Source organism: Hyla sarda, chromosome 8 (assembly GCF_029499605.1).
Source record: "Hyla sarda isolate aHylSar1 chromosome 8, aHylSar1.hap1, whole genome shotgun sequence".
NCBI classification, from domain to species: Eukaryota; Metazoa; Chordata; class Amphibia; order Anura; family Hylidae; genus Hyla; species Hyla sarda.
Window position 1 is genome coordinate 219,560,270 of NC_079196.1, and position 19,569 is coordinate 219,579,838.

At 41.3% G+C, this 19,569-nt stretch overlaps 1 protein-coding gene across 2 annotated transcripts in view; it reads left to right on the forward strand.

Moving 5' to 3' along the window:
- Nucleotides 1-19,569, forward strand: part of SEC14L5 (SEC14 like lipid binding 5) — a 107,913-nt gene that overhangs the window by 36,982 nt on the left and 51,362 nt on the right. For both annotated transcript variants that reach the window (XM_056537115.1, XM_056537114.1), the window contains exon 3: nucleotides 2,854-2,935. In XM_056537115.1, coding sequence (XP_056393090.1) covers nucleotides 2,873-2,935 — 63 coding nt within the window. In that variant the 5' untranslated portion in view covers nucleotides 2,854-2,872. The remainder of the gene's footprint in view (nucleotides 1-2,853; nucleotides 2,936-19,569) is intronic.

Here is a 19,569-nt window from a genome sequence, read left to right on the forward strand (position 1 = left end):
ACATTGACCTATACTATATACTACTATATAGTCCAACATGCTGGTAGTTGTAGTTGTGCAACAGCTGGAGGCACCCCTGGTTGGGAAACATTGACCTATACTATATACTACTATATAGTCCAACATGCTGGGAGTTGTAATTTTGCAACAGCTGGAGGTACTCTGGTTAGGAAACATTGACCTATACTACTATATAGTCCAACATGCTGGAAGCTGTAGTTTTGCAACAGCTGGAGGCACCCTGGTTGGGAAACATTGACCTATACTATATACTACTATATAGTCCAACATGCTGGGAGTTGTAGTTTTGCAACAGCTGGAGGCGCCCTGGTTGGGAAACACTGCCCTATACTATATAGTCCAACATGCTGGGAGTTGTAGTTTTGCAACAGCTGGAGGCGCCCCTGGTTGGGAAACATTGACCTATACTATATACTACTATATAGTCCAACATGCTGGGGGTTGTAGTTTTTGTTTGGGGCAGCTGCTGCCCCCCAGCAGCTGCCCCAAACAAAAACTACAACCCCCAGCATGTTGGACTATAAAGTACTATATAGTATAGGGACATGTGCAAGTGGGTGACAAGCTTGTCACCTGCCCCCACTGCATGACTACAACTCCCAGCATGCCCTTACAGTAAAGACATGCTGGGAGTTGTAGTCATGAGGCGCCGCACAACTACAATTCCCAGGTCGCACAAAAAGTCGTACAAAAAGTCTCATGTGCAACTTTTTGAAAATGCTGTCATAGGCAAGTTTATAAGCCAGGTCTGACCTTTCTTACACTGGAGACTTTTTGAAGGGGGTTTGCAACTATTATTTGCTTACTTGCCACTTCCGCAATGATAAATCCTGGACCACAGCAAAGTGAAAACTGAAAAGGACAGTTCCTGACATGGACAGAGGTGTCAGCAGAGAGCACTGTAGACAGACAGAAAAGCATACAGCAGCTGATAAGTACTGGAAGGGTTAAGATTTTTAAATAGAAGTAATTTACAAATCTGTTTAACTTTCTGGCAACAGTTTCTGCTACTTCTGGTCAGGGAATGAGGATTCAGGAACTTCAAAAAGGCTTTAAAGCTATTTATTAGATAAAATAATAAAATCAAGGTACAATAACGTTTTTTTTGGGATCACCTCCCGCTTCTTCAGATTGATTGATCAATCTGAAGAAGGGGGAATTGACCCCCAAAACATGTTATTGTACCTATATATAAATATATATTTTTTTTTATCAAATAAATCACTTGAAAGCATCTTTGGAGTTCCTGAATCCTCCTTCCTTGACCAGAAGTAGCAGCGCCAGGTTTTAAGGGTTCTTTTGTACCACTTTTTGGGGCTTTCGAACAGTAGATGGATGTACATGGCCCCATTGTCCCTCTGTGCTGGACATCTTCCGATTTTGGAGAGAAGTAAGTATGATGTGCCTTTCTCCTGCTGCACAAAGTTTCTTTCTTGTGCCAACCCTTGCATCTACAGTCATCAATTTTGCCCATTTTTTATGCTTCTTAAAAAGAGCTTGAAAAAGCCATGTGACTGTGGAAATCTGTGACTGCGAGGGATGCAGTATAACTACCTTGTGTCTTGTGGCTGTGCTTAGTCTTGCCATTGTATATGACATGGGACAGGACACAACCACAACACAACACTTCCACAACCTCACCTTTGTTTACAGAGTTTGGCTGTTCCTCACCCAGTTTTAAAGAGGCACTGTCATTGTTAAAAACTTTTCATATATTGCTGGACTCATTATAATATGACATTTACATTTTTTTTAACAGGTGTATATTGTGAAATTTTCACCTGAAATTCAAGCTCAAAATAGCCGCCACTAGGGGTCGCCTGTTTTTTAGCCAGACAGACTAGTCTAGATTTTACAGCATACTGGATACCAGGCGTAAAGCATACCGGTATCCAGTATAGGAGATTTCTATTGAGTGTATGCAAAACTACAGATAAAGTTTTACAACAGCTGGAGGCAACACTGCTCTAACACAGTTGTTACTAAACTACAACTCCCAGCATGCTGAAATAGTCAAAGCTTTCTCGGACTCCTGAATGACAAAAAAGTTGATCAGACATTCAGGAGTCTGAGAGAGATGAATGACACACATAGTGACAGCTATGCTGATTAGCATCCAGCTTTACTAGGAGAAGATAAAACAGATAGAACATGTATTCATAAAAATGCTGTACTTTTATCTAAAAAATTCTTGCACTAATTTTATAAAGATCTATTGTTATATTTATACATTTTATCCTGTGAGGAATTCACCATGATGTCTTCTGATTACTGCAGGCAAGCTCCAAGCATCTTCCTCTGTGTAACATGACACAGCATAAAACCAGAGAGGAAAGGGTTACAGAGTAGAGAGTACTGATTGGCTGACTGCCCAGACTTGCTCCTGTGAGGGAGACAGACTGACACGCCCCCTCCAGCCTGCACAATGAAAAAGTAACTCACCAGCAGATAAATGCTTATATCTCTGGATATATAGGCCCGAGACACACAAAAATTATATGTACATGATCAGGATTTGGTCCTGAGTAACATATCACTTTTTTTCTTTTTTTTTTTGCACTATGACAGGTACGCTTTAAGCCTCCTACACTGCTGTTACTGTTTCAGTTAATGTGTTTAAACCTACATATAAAAATAAAGATGATAAACACCTGCTTAGTATAATTGGATCATCATACACTTGATTTTATACTACAATATCCCAGACTTTGTGCAGGTGTACCTAGAAAAATTGATGCTGTCCTCATTGGTTTTCTAGGTCAGTGTTTCCCAGCTGTTGCAAAACTACAAAACTGGGACGGAGAAGACTTCACTTATTTCTTATATTTACAGACCAAGACCTGGAGAGAAGATGGTTCAGAAGTACCAGTCACCTGTGCGGGTCTACAAATACCCATTCGAGCTTGTCATGGCGGTGAGTTCATGTACATCTTATTTAGTAAAGTGGATCATGCTGGTATAACCTGGTATATACTGTATTATATATGTATAGCTGGTATAAGTTATATATCTCCTGTATATAGTGATATGGACCATGCTGGTATAACCTGGGTATATACTGTATATAATATATATGTACAGCTGGTATAAGTTATATATCTCCTGTATATAGTGATATGGACCATGCTGGTATAACCTGGGTATATACTGTAAATAATTATATATGTACAGCTGGTATAAGTTATATATCTCCTGTATATAGTGATATGGACCATGCTGGTATAACCTGGGTATATACTGTATATAATTATATATGTACAGCTGGTATAAGTTATATATCTCCTGTATATAGTGATATGGACCATGCTGGTATAACCTGGTATATACTGTATATAATTATATATGTACAGCTGGTATAAGTTATATATCTCCTGTATATAGTGATATGGACCATGCTGGTATAACCTGGTATATACTGTATATAATATATATGTACAGCTGGTATAAGTTATATATCTCCTGTATATAGTGATATGGACCATGCTGGTATAATCTGGGTATATACTGTATATAATTATATATGTACAGCTGGTATAAGTTATATATCTCCTGTATATAGGGATATGGACCATGCTGGTATAACCTGGGTATATACTATATATAATTATATATGTACAGCTGGTATAAGTTATATATCTCCTGTATATAGTGATATGGGCCATGCTGGTATAATCTGGGCATATACTGTATATAATTATATATGTACAGCTGGTATAAGTTATATATCTCCTGTATATAGTGATATGGGCCATGCTGGTATAATCTGGGCATATACTGTATATAATTATATATGTACAGCTGGTATAAGTTATATATCTCCTGTATATAGTGATATGGACCATGCTGGTATAACCTGGTATATACTGTATATAATTATATATGTACAGCTGGTATAAGTTATATATCTCCTGTATATAGTGATATGGACCATGCTGGTATAATCTGGGTATATACTGTATATAATTATATATGTATAGCTGGTATAAGTTATAGATCTCCTGTATATAGTGATATGGACCATGCTGGTATAACCTGGGTATATACTGTATATAATATATATGTACAGCTGGTATGAGTTATATATCTCCTGTATATAGTGATATGGACCATGCTGGTATAACCTGGGTATATACTGTATATAATATATATGTACAGCTGGTATAAGTTATATATCTCCTGTATATAGTGATAGGGACCATGCTGGTATAACCTGGGTATATACTGTATATAATATATATGTACAGCTGGTATAAGTTATATATCTCCTGTATATAGTGATATTGACCATGTTGGTATAACCTGGTATATACTGTATATAATATATATGTACAGCTGGTATAAGTTATATATCTCCTGTATATAGTGATATGGACCATGCTGGTATAACCTGGGTATATACTGTATATAATTATATATGTACAGCTGGTATAAGTTATATATACTGTATATAGTGATATGGACCATGCTGGTATAACCTGGGTATATACTATATATAATATATATGTACAGCTGGTATAAGTTATATATCTCCTGTATATAGTGATATGGACCATGCTGGTATAATCTGGGTATATACTGTATATAATATATATGTACAGCTGGTATAAGTTATATATCTCCTGTATATAGTGATATGGACCGTGCTGGTATAACCTGGTATATACTGTATATAATATATATGTACAGCTGGTATTAGTTATATATCTCCTGTATATAGTGATATGGACCATGCTGGTATAACCTGGGTATATACTGTATATAATTATATATGTACAGCTGGTATAAGTTATATATCTCCTGTATATAGTGATATGGACCATGCTGGTATAACCTGGGTATATACTGTATATAATATATATATACAGCTGGTATTAGTTATATATCTCCTGTATATAGTGATATGGACCATGCTGGTATAACCTGGGTATATACTGTATATAATATATATGTACAGCTGGTATAATATATGTTCTGTACATAGGTTGATGTAATTTCATTGTGGATATGGGATCTGTTACTTAATCTTTCCCATAGAGCTCTCCATGAAGCTCACAATGATTCTCTGGCCCGGAGCCGCCAGTGTTATGTGAGCTGCCGATCGCATGGCTTTGTCTTCATGTTCTGTACAGAGTTCCCTGACGTCACATTACTTGTTCTCCACCAAGAGATGAGCGGAACAAAAGGCTTAAACCTTAGTCAGCTGCATTGTGACTGGCAGCCGTGGCATTTATTGGCCCTTATTATGTTCCAAAAGTGCAAGAAAGTGCAGCGGAGAGAAATAGTGTAATAGTTTAAAACAAGTTAAACTGCAAAGTCCTCTTTTGTTAAGTGTCATCTGCCCCTGCAGCAATATTAGGACAAATGCACTGCAAAAATGTAATGTAACTACTATAATACTGCTATCTATGTACAAATATATAACCACTATAATACTGCTCGTATATACAAGAATATAACTAGTATAATACGGCTCCTATATACAAGAATATAACTACTATAATACTGCTCCTATATACAAGAATATAACTACTATAATACTGCTCCTATATACAAGAATATAACTACTATAATACTGCTCCTATATACAAGAATATAACTACTATAATACTGCTCCTATATACAAGAATATAACTACTATAATACTGCTCCTATATACAAGAATATAACTACTATAATACTGCTCCTATATACAAGAATATAACTACTATAATACTGCTCCTATATACAAGAATATAACTACTATAATACTGCCTCCTATATACAAGAATATAACTACTATAATACTGTCCCCTATATACAAGAATATAACTACTATAATACTGCTCCTATATACAAGAATATAACTACTATAATACTGCTCCTATATACAAGAATATAACTATTATAATACTGCTCCTATATACAAGAATATAACTACTATAATACTGCCTCCTATATACAAGAATATAACTACTATAATACTGTCCCCTATATACAAGAATATAACTACTATAATACTGCTCCTATATACAAGAATATAACTACTATAATACTGCTCCTATATAGAAGAATATAACTACTATAATACTGCTCCTATATACAAGAATATAACTACTATAATACTGCTCCTATATACAAGAATATAACTACTATAATACTGCTCCTATATACAAGAATATAACTACTATAATACTGTCTCCTATATACAAGAATATAACTACTATAATACTGCTCCTATATACAAGAATATAACTACTATAATACTGCTCCTATATACAAGAATATAACTACCGTACTATAATACTTCTCCTATATACAAGAATATAACTACTATAATACTGCTCCTATATACAAGAATATAACTACTATAATACTGTCTCCTATAAACAAGAATATAACTACTATAATACTGCTCCTATATACAAAATTATAACTACTATAATACTGCTCCTATAAACAAGAATATAACTACTATAATACTACCTCCTATATACAAAATTATAACTAATATAATACTGCTCCTATATACAAGAATATAACTACTATAATACTGCCCCTATATACAAGAATATAACTACTATAATACTGCTCCTATATACAAGAATATAACTACTATAATACTGCTCCTATATACAAGAATATAACTACTATAATACTGCTCCTATATACAAGAATATAACTACTATAATACTGCTCCTATATACAAGAATATAACTACTATAATACTGCTCCTATATACAAGAATATAACCTCTATAATACTGCTCTCTATGTTTAACAATATAACTATTCTAAAGTTATGTATAAATGATATTAGTGTAGATCTAGTCATGTGAGGTGTGTTGCGGTTGTATTTAGGCCGGGGCTCTGTATTGCAGTGTCACGTCCGGTCTGGTGAAGGAGATCTTGCCGTGACTGGACGGGGTAACCGGAGATGCGAATCTTCCTGTGAACGATGGACTTTATCTCATGTCAGTAGATGTAACAGATCTTCCCGATTCCACCCGTCTTTAAATATTAACGCCGGCCCCATTCACAGAGTCCCTTACGTTTTATTCATTTATGATGCCGTCTCCATTATCCGCCCGATGCTGTTTGTGACAGTGAGTGGCGGCTGTATTGTGGGTCCTTGCCGGGTGCATTTAATGACAATGCAATAAAAGGGCAACAATGAGCCATACATTTTTAATACATGACATTTACCATCCAGTCCCTGGTGTGACAGCCCCAGACTTTATTTGCTCCCACCCATTAGATAACCCCTGGTCACAGGCCCAATTAGATGTCGTGAATAGATGGATCCCGCTCTGTTTGTCTCCTCTGTATAACAAATTGGGGAGCAGCTAAAAAGAGTATCTCACCCTCTGGGGGACCCAACACGTCTGTACATTTGACAATGACAGCTCATTGATTTTAATTAGGAATGTGTAATACTCCATTTGCCCTCTGGAGGTGCTACAGTTAAACAGAACAGTCAACTTCTATGCGAAGATTAGAAAAGCTGAGCTGCAATACCACACACAACAGCCTTTGGCTGTCTGGGCATGCTGGGAGTTTGTAATTTTTGCAACAGCTGGAGGCACCCTGGTTTGGAAACACTGGTGTATGTACTTATGGGCAAATGTATCAACATTTTTGTAGAGGAAGAGTGGTGCAGTTGCCCATAGCAACCAATCAGATTGCGTCTTTCATTTTTAAAAAGGCTTCTGAAAAATTAAAGAAGCGATCTGATTGGTTGCTATTGGCAACTGGTCAGTTTTTCCTCTACACAGGTTTTCGTAAATCTCCCCCTTTGTATGTATATGGTGATTCAAGTAGAGTGGTGTATAAGTAAAGGCCTGTAGTTAAGGTAACGGCTGGTGACAGAAAATGAAAGTGAAACCAGGTCTGACCTGTATGGACCTGCAGGCACCACAAACCACGGTCTGGCAGATCTTCTTCAGGAGCCAAAACCAGACTACAAATCGAAACACTATGACGTTTGCAAGACTGATCGAAAAGGACAAATTCACGGACAGGATTGTGTTCATCAATAGGTTAATTTTCCCCTCAGTGGGAAGTTCACCATAATGTTAGAATGTGGGGCTCAAAAGAACCATGTGACCCTATAAAGCACATGAGGGACTTACCCAGAGTAACCGTGTTCTGTGCAATAAGCAACGCATGATCCGGTCACCGACCACTCCTACCTAGCGTTGCCACCTTAAATACCTGCCATTCTAATTTGCATAATTAATTATATATCCGTGCCATAATAATTCCAGTTAATTCCCCCGGTGCCATACTCTTTTATTCATTTCAATTGATCCCTCCCTTTGAACCCCGTATCATAACCATTCCAATTGATTCATCCCCCCCTTTCCACTGATCCCCTTGTGCTGTAACCATTCCAATTTATTTACCCCCCTTTCCACTGATCTTCTTGTGCCTTAACCATTCCAGATTATTTACACCCCCCCCCCCCCACTGATCCCACTGTGCCATAACCATTTAACCATTTCAATTGATTGCTGGACCACGTTTGTACAGAACTGGACCCCCGCCTAGACTTCTGCCAGGTCACCGATGGAAATCACTCTGAACATTTGTAGTGTGTTGGCAATCAATATGATTCCAAACTCCCCACCATGGCCATGACCAAAGAGCTGTCCTACGATATCAGGGACAATATGGTAGACCTACACAAGGCTAGAATGGGCTACAAGACCATCGCCAAGCAGAATGGTGAGAAGTTTACAACAGTCTATGCGAATATTCACAAATGGAAGAAACACAAAATATCTGTCAATCTCACTCACCTCATGAAGTCTCAATGATCAACAGAATGATGAGGAATCAGCCCAGAACTACACAGGAGGATCTTGTCAATGACCTCAAGGCAGCTGGGACCATAGTCACCAAGAAAATAAATGGTAACACACTACGTTGTGAAAGACTGAAATCCTGCAGTGTACACAAGGTCCCCCTGCACAAGAAAGCTCATATCCAGGCCCGTCTGAATCATTCAGACAAACTTCAGACAGGCCTATACATGAGCTTTCTTGAGCAGGGGGACCTTGTGTACACTGCAGGATTTCAGTCTTCATGGTGTAGTGTGGTACCAATTGTTTCTTTGGTGACTATGGTCCCAGCTGCCGTGAGATCATTGACAAGATCCTCCTGTGTAGTTCTTGGCTAGTTCCTCACCGTTGACCATTGAAACTCCACCTAAGGTGATACCTTACATGGAGTCTTCGACCAAGGGAGATTGACAGGTATTTTTGTGTTTCTTCCATTTGCCAATAATCACAACTGTGGTAAACCAAGAACTTGTAGCCCATTACAGCCTCGACATTCTGGTTCCTGACATCCGTGGACAGCTCTTTGGTCTTGGCCATGGAGGAGAGATGTGGGCAGGGGTCACAAGCTGAGATTATGGGGAAGATTTATCAAAACCTATGTAAAGGGAGAGTGGTTCAATTGCCCTTAACAACCAGTCAGATTGCTTCTTTCATTTTACACATGCCTCTTTAAAAAGGAAAGAAGGAATCTGATTGGTTGCTATCGGGAACAGCACCACTCTTCCTTTACACAGATTTTGATAAATCTCCCCCTAGTTGTGTTCCCTTTTAGAGAGTGCTCCTAATCTCAGCTCAATACCCGTATAAAAGACACATGGGAGCCAGAAATCTTACTGATTAATAGGGGGTCAAATACTTATTTCCCTGAGTAAAAATGAAAATCAATGTATATGTGCATGTATGTGATGTGTATGCAGTACAGACCAAAAGTTTGGACACCTTCTCATTCAAAGAGTTTTCTTTATTTTCATGACTATGAAAATTGTAGATTCACACTGAAGGCATCAAAACTATGAATTAACACATGTGGAATTATAGACATAACGAAAAAGTGTGAAACATCTGAAAATATGTCATATTCTAGGTGGAAAGTGTCCCCAAGTGCAGTCACAAAAACCAGTCACCTCTGCTGTGGAGGATAAGGTCACCCGATTCACCAGCCTCAGAAATGGTTAACAGCAGCTCAGATTAGAGACCAGGTCAATGCCACACAGAGTTCTAGAGCAGACACATCTCTAGAACAACAGAGGAGACTGTGTGAGGCCTTCATGGTAGAATATCTGCTAGGAAACCACTGCTAAGGACAGGCAACAAGCAGAAGAGACTTGTTTGGGCTAAAGAACACAAGGAATGGACATTAGACCAGTGTAAATCTGTGCTTTGGTCTCATGATTCCAAATTTGAGATCTTTGGTTCCAACCACCGTGTCTTTGTGCGACGCAGAACAGGTGAACGGATGGACTCTACATGCCTGGTTCCCACCGTGAAGCATGGAGGAGGAGGTGTGATGGTGTGGAGGAGGAGGTGTGATGATGTGGGGGAGGAGGTGTGATGGTGTGGGGTGAAGGGGCTTTGCTGGTGACACTGTTGGGGATTTATTCTGAAGGCATACTGAACCAGCATGGCTACCACAGCATCTGGCAGCGGCTGCTATTCCATCCGGTTTGCGTTTAGTTGGACCATCATTTATTTTTCAACAGGACAATGACCCCAAACACCTCCAGTCTGTGTAAGGGCTATTTGACCAAGAAGGAAAGTGATGGGTGCTGCGCCAGATGACCTGGCCTCCACAGTCACCGGACCTGAACCCAATCCAGATGGTTTGGGGTGAGCTGGACCGCGGAGTGAAGGCAAAAAGGGCAACAAGTGCTAAGCATCATGGGAACTCCTACAAGACTGTTGGAAGACCATTTCAGGTGACTACCTCTTGAAGCTCATCAAGAGAATGAGTGTGCAAAGCAGGAATCAAAGCAAAAGGTGAAGAATCTAGAATATGACAGATTTTCACACTTTTTTGTTATGTCTATAATTCCACATGTGATAATTCATAGTTTTGATGCCTTCAGTGTGAATCTACAATATTCATAGTCATGAAAATAAAGAAAACTCTGAATGAGAAGGTGTGTCCAAACTTTTGCTCTGTACTGTATGTATCTGTGCATGTATGGGGTGTGTGCGCATGTATGTGTGTGTGTATGTATGTACATACTGTGTGAATCTGTGCGTGTTTGTGGTGTGTGTATGTATCTGTGCATGTATGGGGTATGTTTGTATCTGTGCATGTATGGGGTATGTTTGTATCTGTGCATGTATGGGGTGTGTGTATGTATCTGTGCATGTATGGGGTGTGTATGTATCTGTGCATGTATGTGATGTGTGTATCTGTGCATGCATGGGGTGTGTGTGTGTGTATGTATCTGTGCATGTATGGGGTGTGTGTATGTATCTGTGCATGTATGTGGTGTATATGTATCTGTGCATGTATGTGGTGTGTGTATGTATCTGTGCATGTATGGGGTGTGTGTATGTATCTGTGCATGTATGGGGTGTATGTATGTATCTGTGCATGTATGGGGTGTGTGTATGTATGTATCTGCATGTATGTGGTGTGTGTATGTATCTGTGCATGTATGGGGTGTGTGTATGTATCTGTGCATGTATGGGGTGTGTGTGTGTATCTGTGCATGTATGTGGTGTGTGTATGTATCTGTGCATGTATGGGGTGTGTGTATGTATCTGTGCATGTATGGGGTGTGTGTGTGTGTATCTGTGCATGTATGGGGTGTGTGTATGTATCTGTGTATGGGGTGTGTGTGTGTATCTGTGCATGCATGGGGTGTGTGTGTGTATCTGTGCATGTATGGGGTGTGTGTGTATCTGTGCATGTATATGTATCTGTGCATGTATATGGTGTATATGTATCTGTGCATGTATATGGTGTATATGTATCTGTGCATGTATATGGTGTATATGTATCTGTGCATGTATATGGTGTATATGTATCTGTGCATGTATATGGTGTATATGTATCTGTGCATGTATGGGGTGTGTGTTTATATCTGTGCATGTATGGGGTGTATATGTATCTGTGCATGTATATGGTGTGTGTATCTGTGCATGTATGTGGTGTGTGTGTATCTGTGCATGTATGGGGTATGTGTGTATCTGTGCATGTATGGGGTGTGTGTATGTATGTATCTGTGCATGTATGGGGTGTGTGTGTGTGTATCTGTGCATGTATATGGTGTGTGTATCTGTGCATGTATGGGGTGTGTGTATGTATCTGTGCATGTATGGGGTGTGTGTTTATATCTGTGCATGTATGGGGTGTATATGTATCTCTGCATGTATATGGTGTATGTATCTGTGCATGTATGTGGTGTGTGTGTATCTGTGCATGTATGGGGTATGTGTGTATCTGTGCATGTATGGGGTGTGTGTATGTATGTATCTGTGCATGTATGGGGTGTGTGTGTGTGTATCTGTGCATGTATATGGTGTGTGTATCTGTGCATGTATGGGGTGTGTGTATGTATCTGTGCATGTATGGGGTGTGTGTATCTGTGCATGTATGTGGTGTATATGTATCTGTGCATGTATGGGGTGTGTGTATGTATCTGTGCATGCATGGGGTGTGTGTATCTGTGCATGTATGGGGTGTGTGTGTGTGTATCTGTGCATGTATGTGGTGTATATGTATCTGTGCATGTATATGGTGTATATGTATCTGTGCATGTATATGGTGTGTGTATCTGTGCATGTATATGGTGTATATGTATCTGTGCATGTATATGGTGTGTGTATCTGTGCTGCCATTGCCTTGTGGTCCCAGTGGTTATACCCGTGCCCATTTGTGTATAGTCCACGTTGCAGGCAGAATACCGTACACTACGACACTTTCAGTTCCCACTAAAGATTCCCACCCTCCTCATCCCCACCAGGACCTTCTCCTTCTGCAGAGCTGAACTCTTTTCTTGCCTCTCAGGTGAGACATGTTTAGGCTCCTTTTCCCCGGCGGCCCCATTCTCAGATTTACATGTGAATGCTGACAACGCAGCAGCTGTTACAGCTCAGGTCTCCCGGGTGCCTTTTCTTTGTGAATGTTTACATAGCGCCCCCTGAGACCTCCGCCTGGAGCTGCAGCTTTATAGTGAGGCCGGGGCTGATGTAATAGTGAAGTTCTGTGATTTATCTACTTTAATTATTCTCTAAAAAATTTTGAGACAAACTCATCCACCATTTTCCCCATTATAAAACAATGATATAAATAAGATTTAGTGCAGCTGGTGATGTCAGAACAAACGCTAATGATGTCACAGCTGATACTGGTGATGTCAGAACAAACACTAATGATGTCACAGTTGGTACTGGTGATGTCAGAACAAACGCTAATGATGTCACAGCTGATACTGGTGATGTCACAGTATGGTAGTGATAATGCCAGTGAAATCTAATCATATTAGTGTACTGAACCAAGTGATGTCACAAGGGTCACTAATGATGTCACAGATAGGGCCTAGTGATGTCACAGGCACAACCTGATGTCACAATGGGCACTAATGATGTCACAGATGGGGCCTAGTGATGTCACAGCTGACACTGGTGATGTCACAGCAAGGTGATGACAATGTGGAACCAAATCATATCGGGGCACTGAACCCAGTGATGTCACAACATAGGCTAATGATGTCACAGATAGAGCCTTGTGATGTCACAGTTGATGCTGATGATCTTACAGGCAGAACCATGTGATGTCACAGCAAGGTAGTGATAATGCCATAGTGCAGTGTTTTCCAAGCAGTGCGTCCCCAGCTGTTGCAAAACTACAACTCCCAGCTTGTCCAGACAGCCTTTGGCTGTATACCCCCACAACCACCACCACCATTTTCCAGATTATAAAAAAAAATGATATAAATAAGAATTAGTGCAGCTGGTGATGTCAGAACAAATGCTAATGATGTCACAGTGATGTCACAGTATGGTAGTGATAATGCCATAGTGAAATCTAATCCTATCAGTGTACTGAACCAAGTGATGTCACAATGGGCACTAATGATGTCACAGATAGGGCCTAGTGATGTCACCGCTAACAATGGTGATGTCACAGGCACAACCTGATGATGTCACAGCAAGATAGGATTGGGTTCCACTAGGGTATAACCACTATCAGTGTACTGAACCAAGTTATGTCACAATGGACACTAATGATGTCACAGGCAGAACCCGGTGATGTTACATCAAGGTGGTGACAATGCCATAGTGGGACCTAATCATATCTGGATACTGAACCCAGTGATGTCACAACATAGGCTAATGATGTCATTGGTACGGCCTCACCTGGAATATGCTGTTCAGTTTTGGGCACCTGTCCATAAAAGGGACACTGCGGAGTTGGAAAGGGTGCAGAGACGCGCGACTAAACTAATATGGGGCATGGAACATCTTAGCTATGAGGAGCGATTAATGGAGTTACAATTGTTTAGTCTTGAGAAGAGACGTTTAAGGGGGGATATGATAAACGTATATAAGTATATAAATGGCCCATACAAAAAATATGGAGAAAAACTGTTCCAGGTTAAACCCCCCCAAAGGACGAGGGGGCACTCCCTCCATCTGGAGAAGAAAAGGTTTAGTCTCAAGGGGCGACACGCCTTCTTTACCATAAGAACTGTGAATTTATGGAACAGTCTACCTCAGGAACTGGTCACGGCAGGAACGATTAATAAATTTAAAACAGGGTTAGATACATTCCTGGAACAAAATAACATTAATGCTTATGAAGACATATAAAATCCCATCCCTTCCCCAATATCGCGCCACACCCCTACCCTTCAATTCCCTTTTTGAACTTGATGGACGCTTGTCTTTTTTCGACCGTACTAACTATGTAACTATGTCACAGATAGAGCCTTGTGATGTCACAGTTGACGCTGATGATCTTTCAGGCAGAACCATGTGATGTCACAGCAAGGTAGTGATAATGCTATAGTGTAGTGTTTTCCAAGCAGTGCGTCCCAAGTATAGGTCAGTGTTTCCCAACCAGGGGCGCCTCCAGCTGTTGCAAAACTACAACTCCCAGCATGCCCGGACAGCCAACGGCTGTCCGGGCATGCTGGGAGTTGTAGTTTTGCAACAGCTGGAGATGCACTGTATAGGAAACACTGCACTATGGCATTATCACCACCACAGCAGTAGAATGCAATATTTTCACATCAGTAGTGAAAAGTAGCTTTATAGCAGGTTCTATGAATACCCCCCCTGCCCCCCCATCTTATCATCAGAGAGCACTGAGAAGGTGGAGGATTCCTGGTACGTCTTCTCCTTGATGTCCTTGTTCTGTAAATGATGCCCTGAGGAGCCGCTCCCTACGTTCTCTCTCCAGTATAGGCGCAGAGCAGACACTCTGAATATTCATCCCATCGATCCCAAGAGATCTCTCTCATTAGGATAACAGAGACCCGGAGGCTTTTCTGCATGTTGGAGAGAGAGAACACGAGGTGCCGGACCAGCTGCCTGTCAGACAGACGGAGCCCCGTGTCAGTAAGGGCCTCATTATCACAGAAAGGCCCCTCTCATCTATGTATTCCTCGTAATTATTATAATCCCTTCAAATCCATCTGTTCCTACTGTAAAAATGGATGAGACATGCGTCTACTCAGAGCGATTATATGGTCCGACAACTTCCCTCCCTTTTGAAAGCCCACTTTATTAGCAAAAATAATTCTTTATGCCAGAAAAACATCCTTAAAGTTCTGACCACTAGGTGTCTCCCTTCTCTGCAATGTGCTGGCCACTGCCTGTTGTCAGGAGAATTCTGTCTCTAGTAACAGCTAGATCAGGACAGAACACAGGGAGTATGGGTGGGGCCTAGCATTAGCTATGTGCAGGATAAGGAGCGAGCCTGGGCTGTGTACCTTCAAGCTTAGACAGTCTGCCTGCTGAAGATGACCCTAAAGGTAAATCTAGGCTACTTTCTCATGTCAGACCACCCATAAAGCTCTGGGCAGCTGCCCCTTGTGTATATACTACTGCTATATGTCCACATTGCTGCAGAGTGATCTTCCTTTCCCCTTAGTGTCTTAGCAGCAGTTCAGTGCTTAGTGTAACCCCTTCCTTGCTGTGCTTCTACTGTTTCTTCTTGGTTTTTTACTCACATAATTGCAAACCCAATGCACCAATAACCTCTTCCCTCATACCATACACTATCTGAAGTAGTGTACTATAAATCATTCTTCCTACATACTGCTAACCTGTTCATCAAGTGCACTTTCTTCAGCACAAGATTGTGGCATAGCAGAGAGGAGTGTGGGCTTTGATTGGCCAGAGAAGGAAGGGAAAGTAAGTCAATATGTGCGTACTACTGGCAAACAGTCCAGCACTGGTCCCGCCCCATAAAATACGAAGCACAGTGCAGCCTGTTCAGCCCAGTGCACTTTCTCCAGCACTATGTCAGGGCATAGCATAGAGGAGTAAGTGCTGTGATTGAACAGGCAACTAAGAGAGGAAGTGTCTGTGTGTGTACTACTGGCAAACAGACCAGCTCTGGTCCTGCCCCCTAAAATATAAAGCTCAGTGCAGCCTGTTCAGTCCAGTGAACTTTCTCCAGCACTAAGTCATGGCATAGCAAAGAGGAGTAAGTGCTGTGCTGTGTAATTGGACAGGCAACTAAGAGAGGAAGTGTCTGTGTGTGTACTACTGGTAAACAGTCCAGCTCTGGTCCCTCTCCCTGAAATGTAAAGCACAGTGCAGCTTGTTCAGTCCAGTGCACTTTTTCCAGCACTATGTCGTGCCATGGCATAGCAGAGAGGAGTAAGTACTGTGCTATAATTGGACAGACAACTAAGAGAGGAAGTGTCTGTGTGTGTGTACTACTGGCAAACAGACCAGCTCTGGTCCTGCCCCCTAAAATATAAAGCTCAGTGCAGCCTGTTCAGTCCAGTGAACTTTCTCCAGCACTAAGTCATGGCATAGAAAATAGGAGTAAGTGCTGTGCTGTGTAATTGGACAGGCAACTAAGAGAGGAAGTGTCCGTGTGTGTACTACTGGTAAACAGTCCAGCTCTGGTCCCTCTCCCTGAAATGTAAAGCACAGTGCAGCTTGTTCAGTCCAGTGCACTTTTTCCAGCACTATGTCGTGCCATGGCATAGTAGAGAGGAGTAAGTACTGTGCTATAATTGGACAGGCAACTAAGAGAGGAAGTGCCTGTGCGTGTAATACTGGCAAACAGTCCTGTGCTTGTCTCGCCTCCAGAAGTGTAGAGAATGAGAAATAGCTGAGCAACATGAAGGTGACTCACAGGGGCTCAATAACATCAGTGAGAGCACTGACATGAAAGGTGACTGGGTGACATAATGCAGTTGTACATAGCCTCCAAGATGGCCGACAGGAAAGGCGCTGAAGGCTGAAGCTGGCCTGGTTATCCACTAAACCCATATAGACATCATTGTCTATATCCCCATGAGTGTCACCTCCTTTAAGTCTACAGTGTCGGCCAATGACTCCCAACCAGGGTGCCTCCAGCTGTTGCAAAACTACAACTCCCAGCCTTCGGCTGTCCGGGCATGCTGGGAGTTGTAGTTTTGCAACAGCTGGAGGCACCCTGGTTGGGAAACACTGGTTTGGGCAATAGGTAGTGCAGTTTTTTACATGGAAATACATAAGTCACAGATGTCAGTGTCATGTCTCCGGGGCTTAGGAAAAGCAGTGCGTCCTATTTGCACACGTGTCACCTGCCTGGTGTTGCGATGTGTTTTTGTCGTGTCATCATATTATTAGCACCGCGGCACGGGGAGCATTTTTCCTACTGGGATAAAATCCTGCACGCCTCGTCTGTATTGTAATTTGGCTTTGATATTTATTTCATGTGTACCAACTTTTATAAATAGAAATTAGGGAGATTGTCAAAAGTGGTGCGTATGGTCATTTACTGTGTGCAATGCCCTTTTTTTTATTGCCCCCACCCCCCTAAATCACTACTCTTGAATCACGAATAATGCAATTGACCCTCTTTATAATGCACCAAAATTAAGACCGACCCCTTACATAAGACCCTAGATTAAACCCTCTTAACAAATTTGAACTCCAAACCAGACCCCAAAACTAATATAGACCCCCCCAGAGCAGACCCCCAAACTAATACAAAGCCCAGACTAGACCACATGAAATATAAAGACCCCTAATGCAGACACCAGACCCCCCTAAATAGTTACAAACCCCAGGCCAGACCTCTTAACAAATAATGACCCCATACATGACCCCTGAACAAATACAGATCCCATACCAGACCCCTAAATTAATACAGACCCCAAACCAGACCCCTAAACCAATACAGACCCAAACCTGATTCCTAAATTAATATAGAGACCGAAATCCTGATTCCTAAACCAATACAGACCCCTAAATAAATACAGATCTCAGGCCAGAGTCCCTAAACCAATACAGACCCCAAACCAGATCCCTAAACTAATTCAATCCCCAGACCAGACCCTTAAACAAATGCAGACCCCAGACCAGACCCTTAAAAGATACAGACCCCAAATCAGACCCCTAAACAAATACAGACCCCAGATCAGACCCCTAAACAAATACAGACCCCAGATCAGACCCCTAAACAAATACAGACCCAAACCAGACTTCAAAACCAATACAGACCCCAGACTAGACCCTAAAACCAATTCAGACCCCAGATCAGACCCCTAAACAAATACAGACCCCAGATCAGACCCCTAAACCAATACAGACCTCAAACAAGACCCCTAAACTAATTCAAACCACAGAACCTTAAACAAATACAGACCCCAGACTAGATCCTTAAACAAAGAGACCCAGACCAGACCCCTAAACAAATACAGACCCCAGACCAGATCCCCTAAACCAATACAGACCCCAGATCAGACCCCTTAACAAATACAGACCCAAACCAGACTTCTAAACAAATACAGACCCAAACCAGACTTCTTAACCAATACAGACCCCAGACAAGACCCTAAAACCAATTCAGACCCCAGACCAGACCCCTAAATCAATACAAACCCCAAACCAGACCCCTAAACCAATACAGACCCCTAAACTAATTTAAACCCCAGACCAGACCCCTAAACAAATACAGACCCCAGACCAGATCCCCTAAACCAATACAGACCCCAGAACAGACCCCTTAACAAATACAGACCCAAACCAGACTTCTAAACCAATACAGACCAGACTAGACCCTAAAACCAATTCAGACCCCAGACCAGACCCCTAAACCAATACAGACCCCTAAACCAATTTAAACCCCAGACCAGATCCTTAAACAAATACAGACCACAGACTAGACCCTTAAACAAAAAATACCCCAGACCAGACCCCTAAACAAATACAGACCCCAGAGCAGACCCTTAAACAAATACAGACCCAAACCAGACCCCTAAACCAATACAGACCCCCAGATCAGACATCTAGACCAATAAAGACCCCAGTCCAGACCCCTAAACAAATACAGACCTCAGACCAGACCCCTAAACAAATACAGACCTCAGACCAGACCCCTAAACCAATACAGACCCCAATCCAGACCACTAAACTAATGCAGAGGTCAGTATATGAGAGGATACAGCACCCAGGCAAACAGCTGTCGGGGCATGCTGGGAGTTGTAGTTATGCAAGATCTGGATGTCCACAGTTTGGAGACCACTGACCTAGGAGTCTCCAGGACATTGCTGGAGGGTTGACACGTGTTGGTTTATACA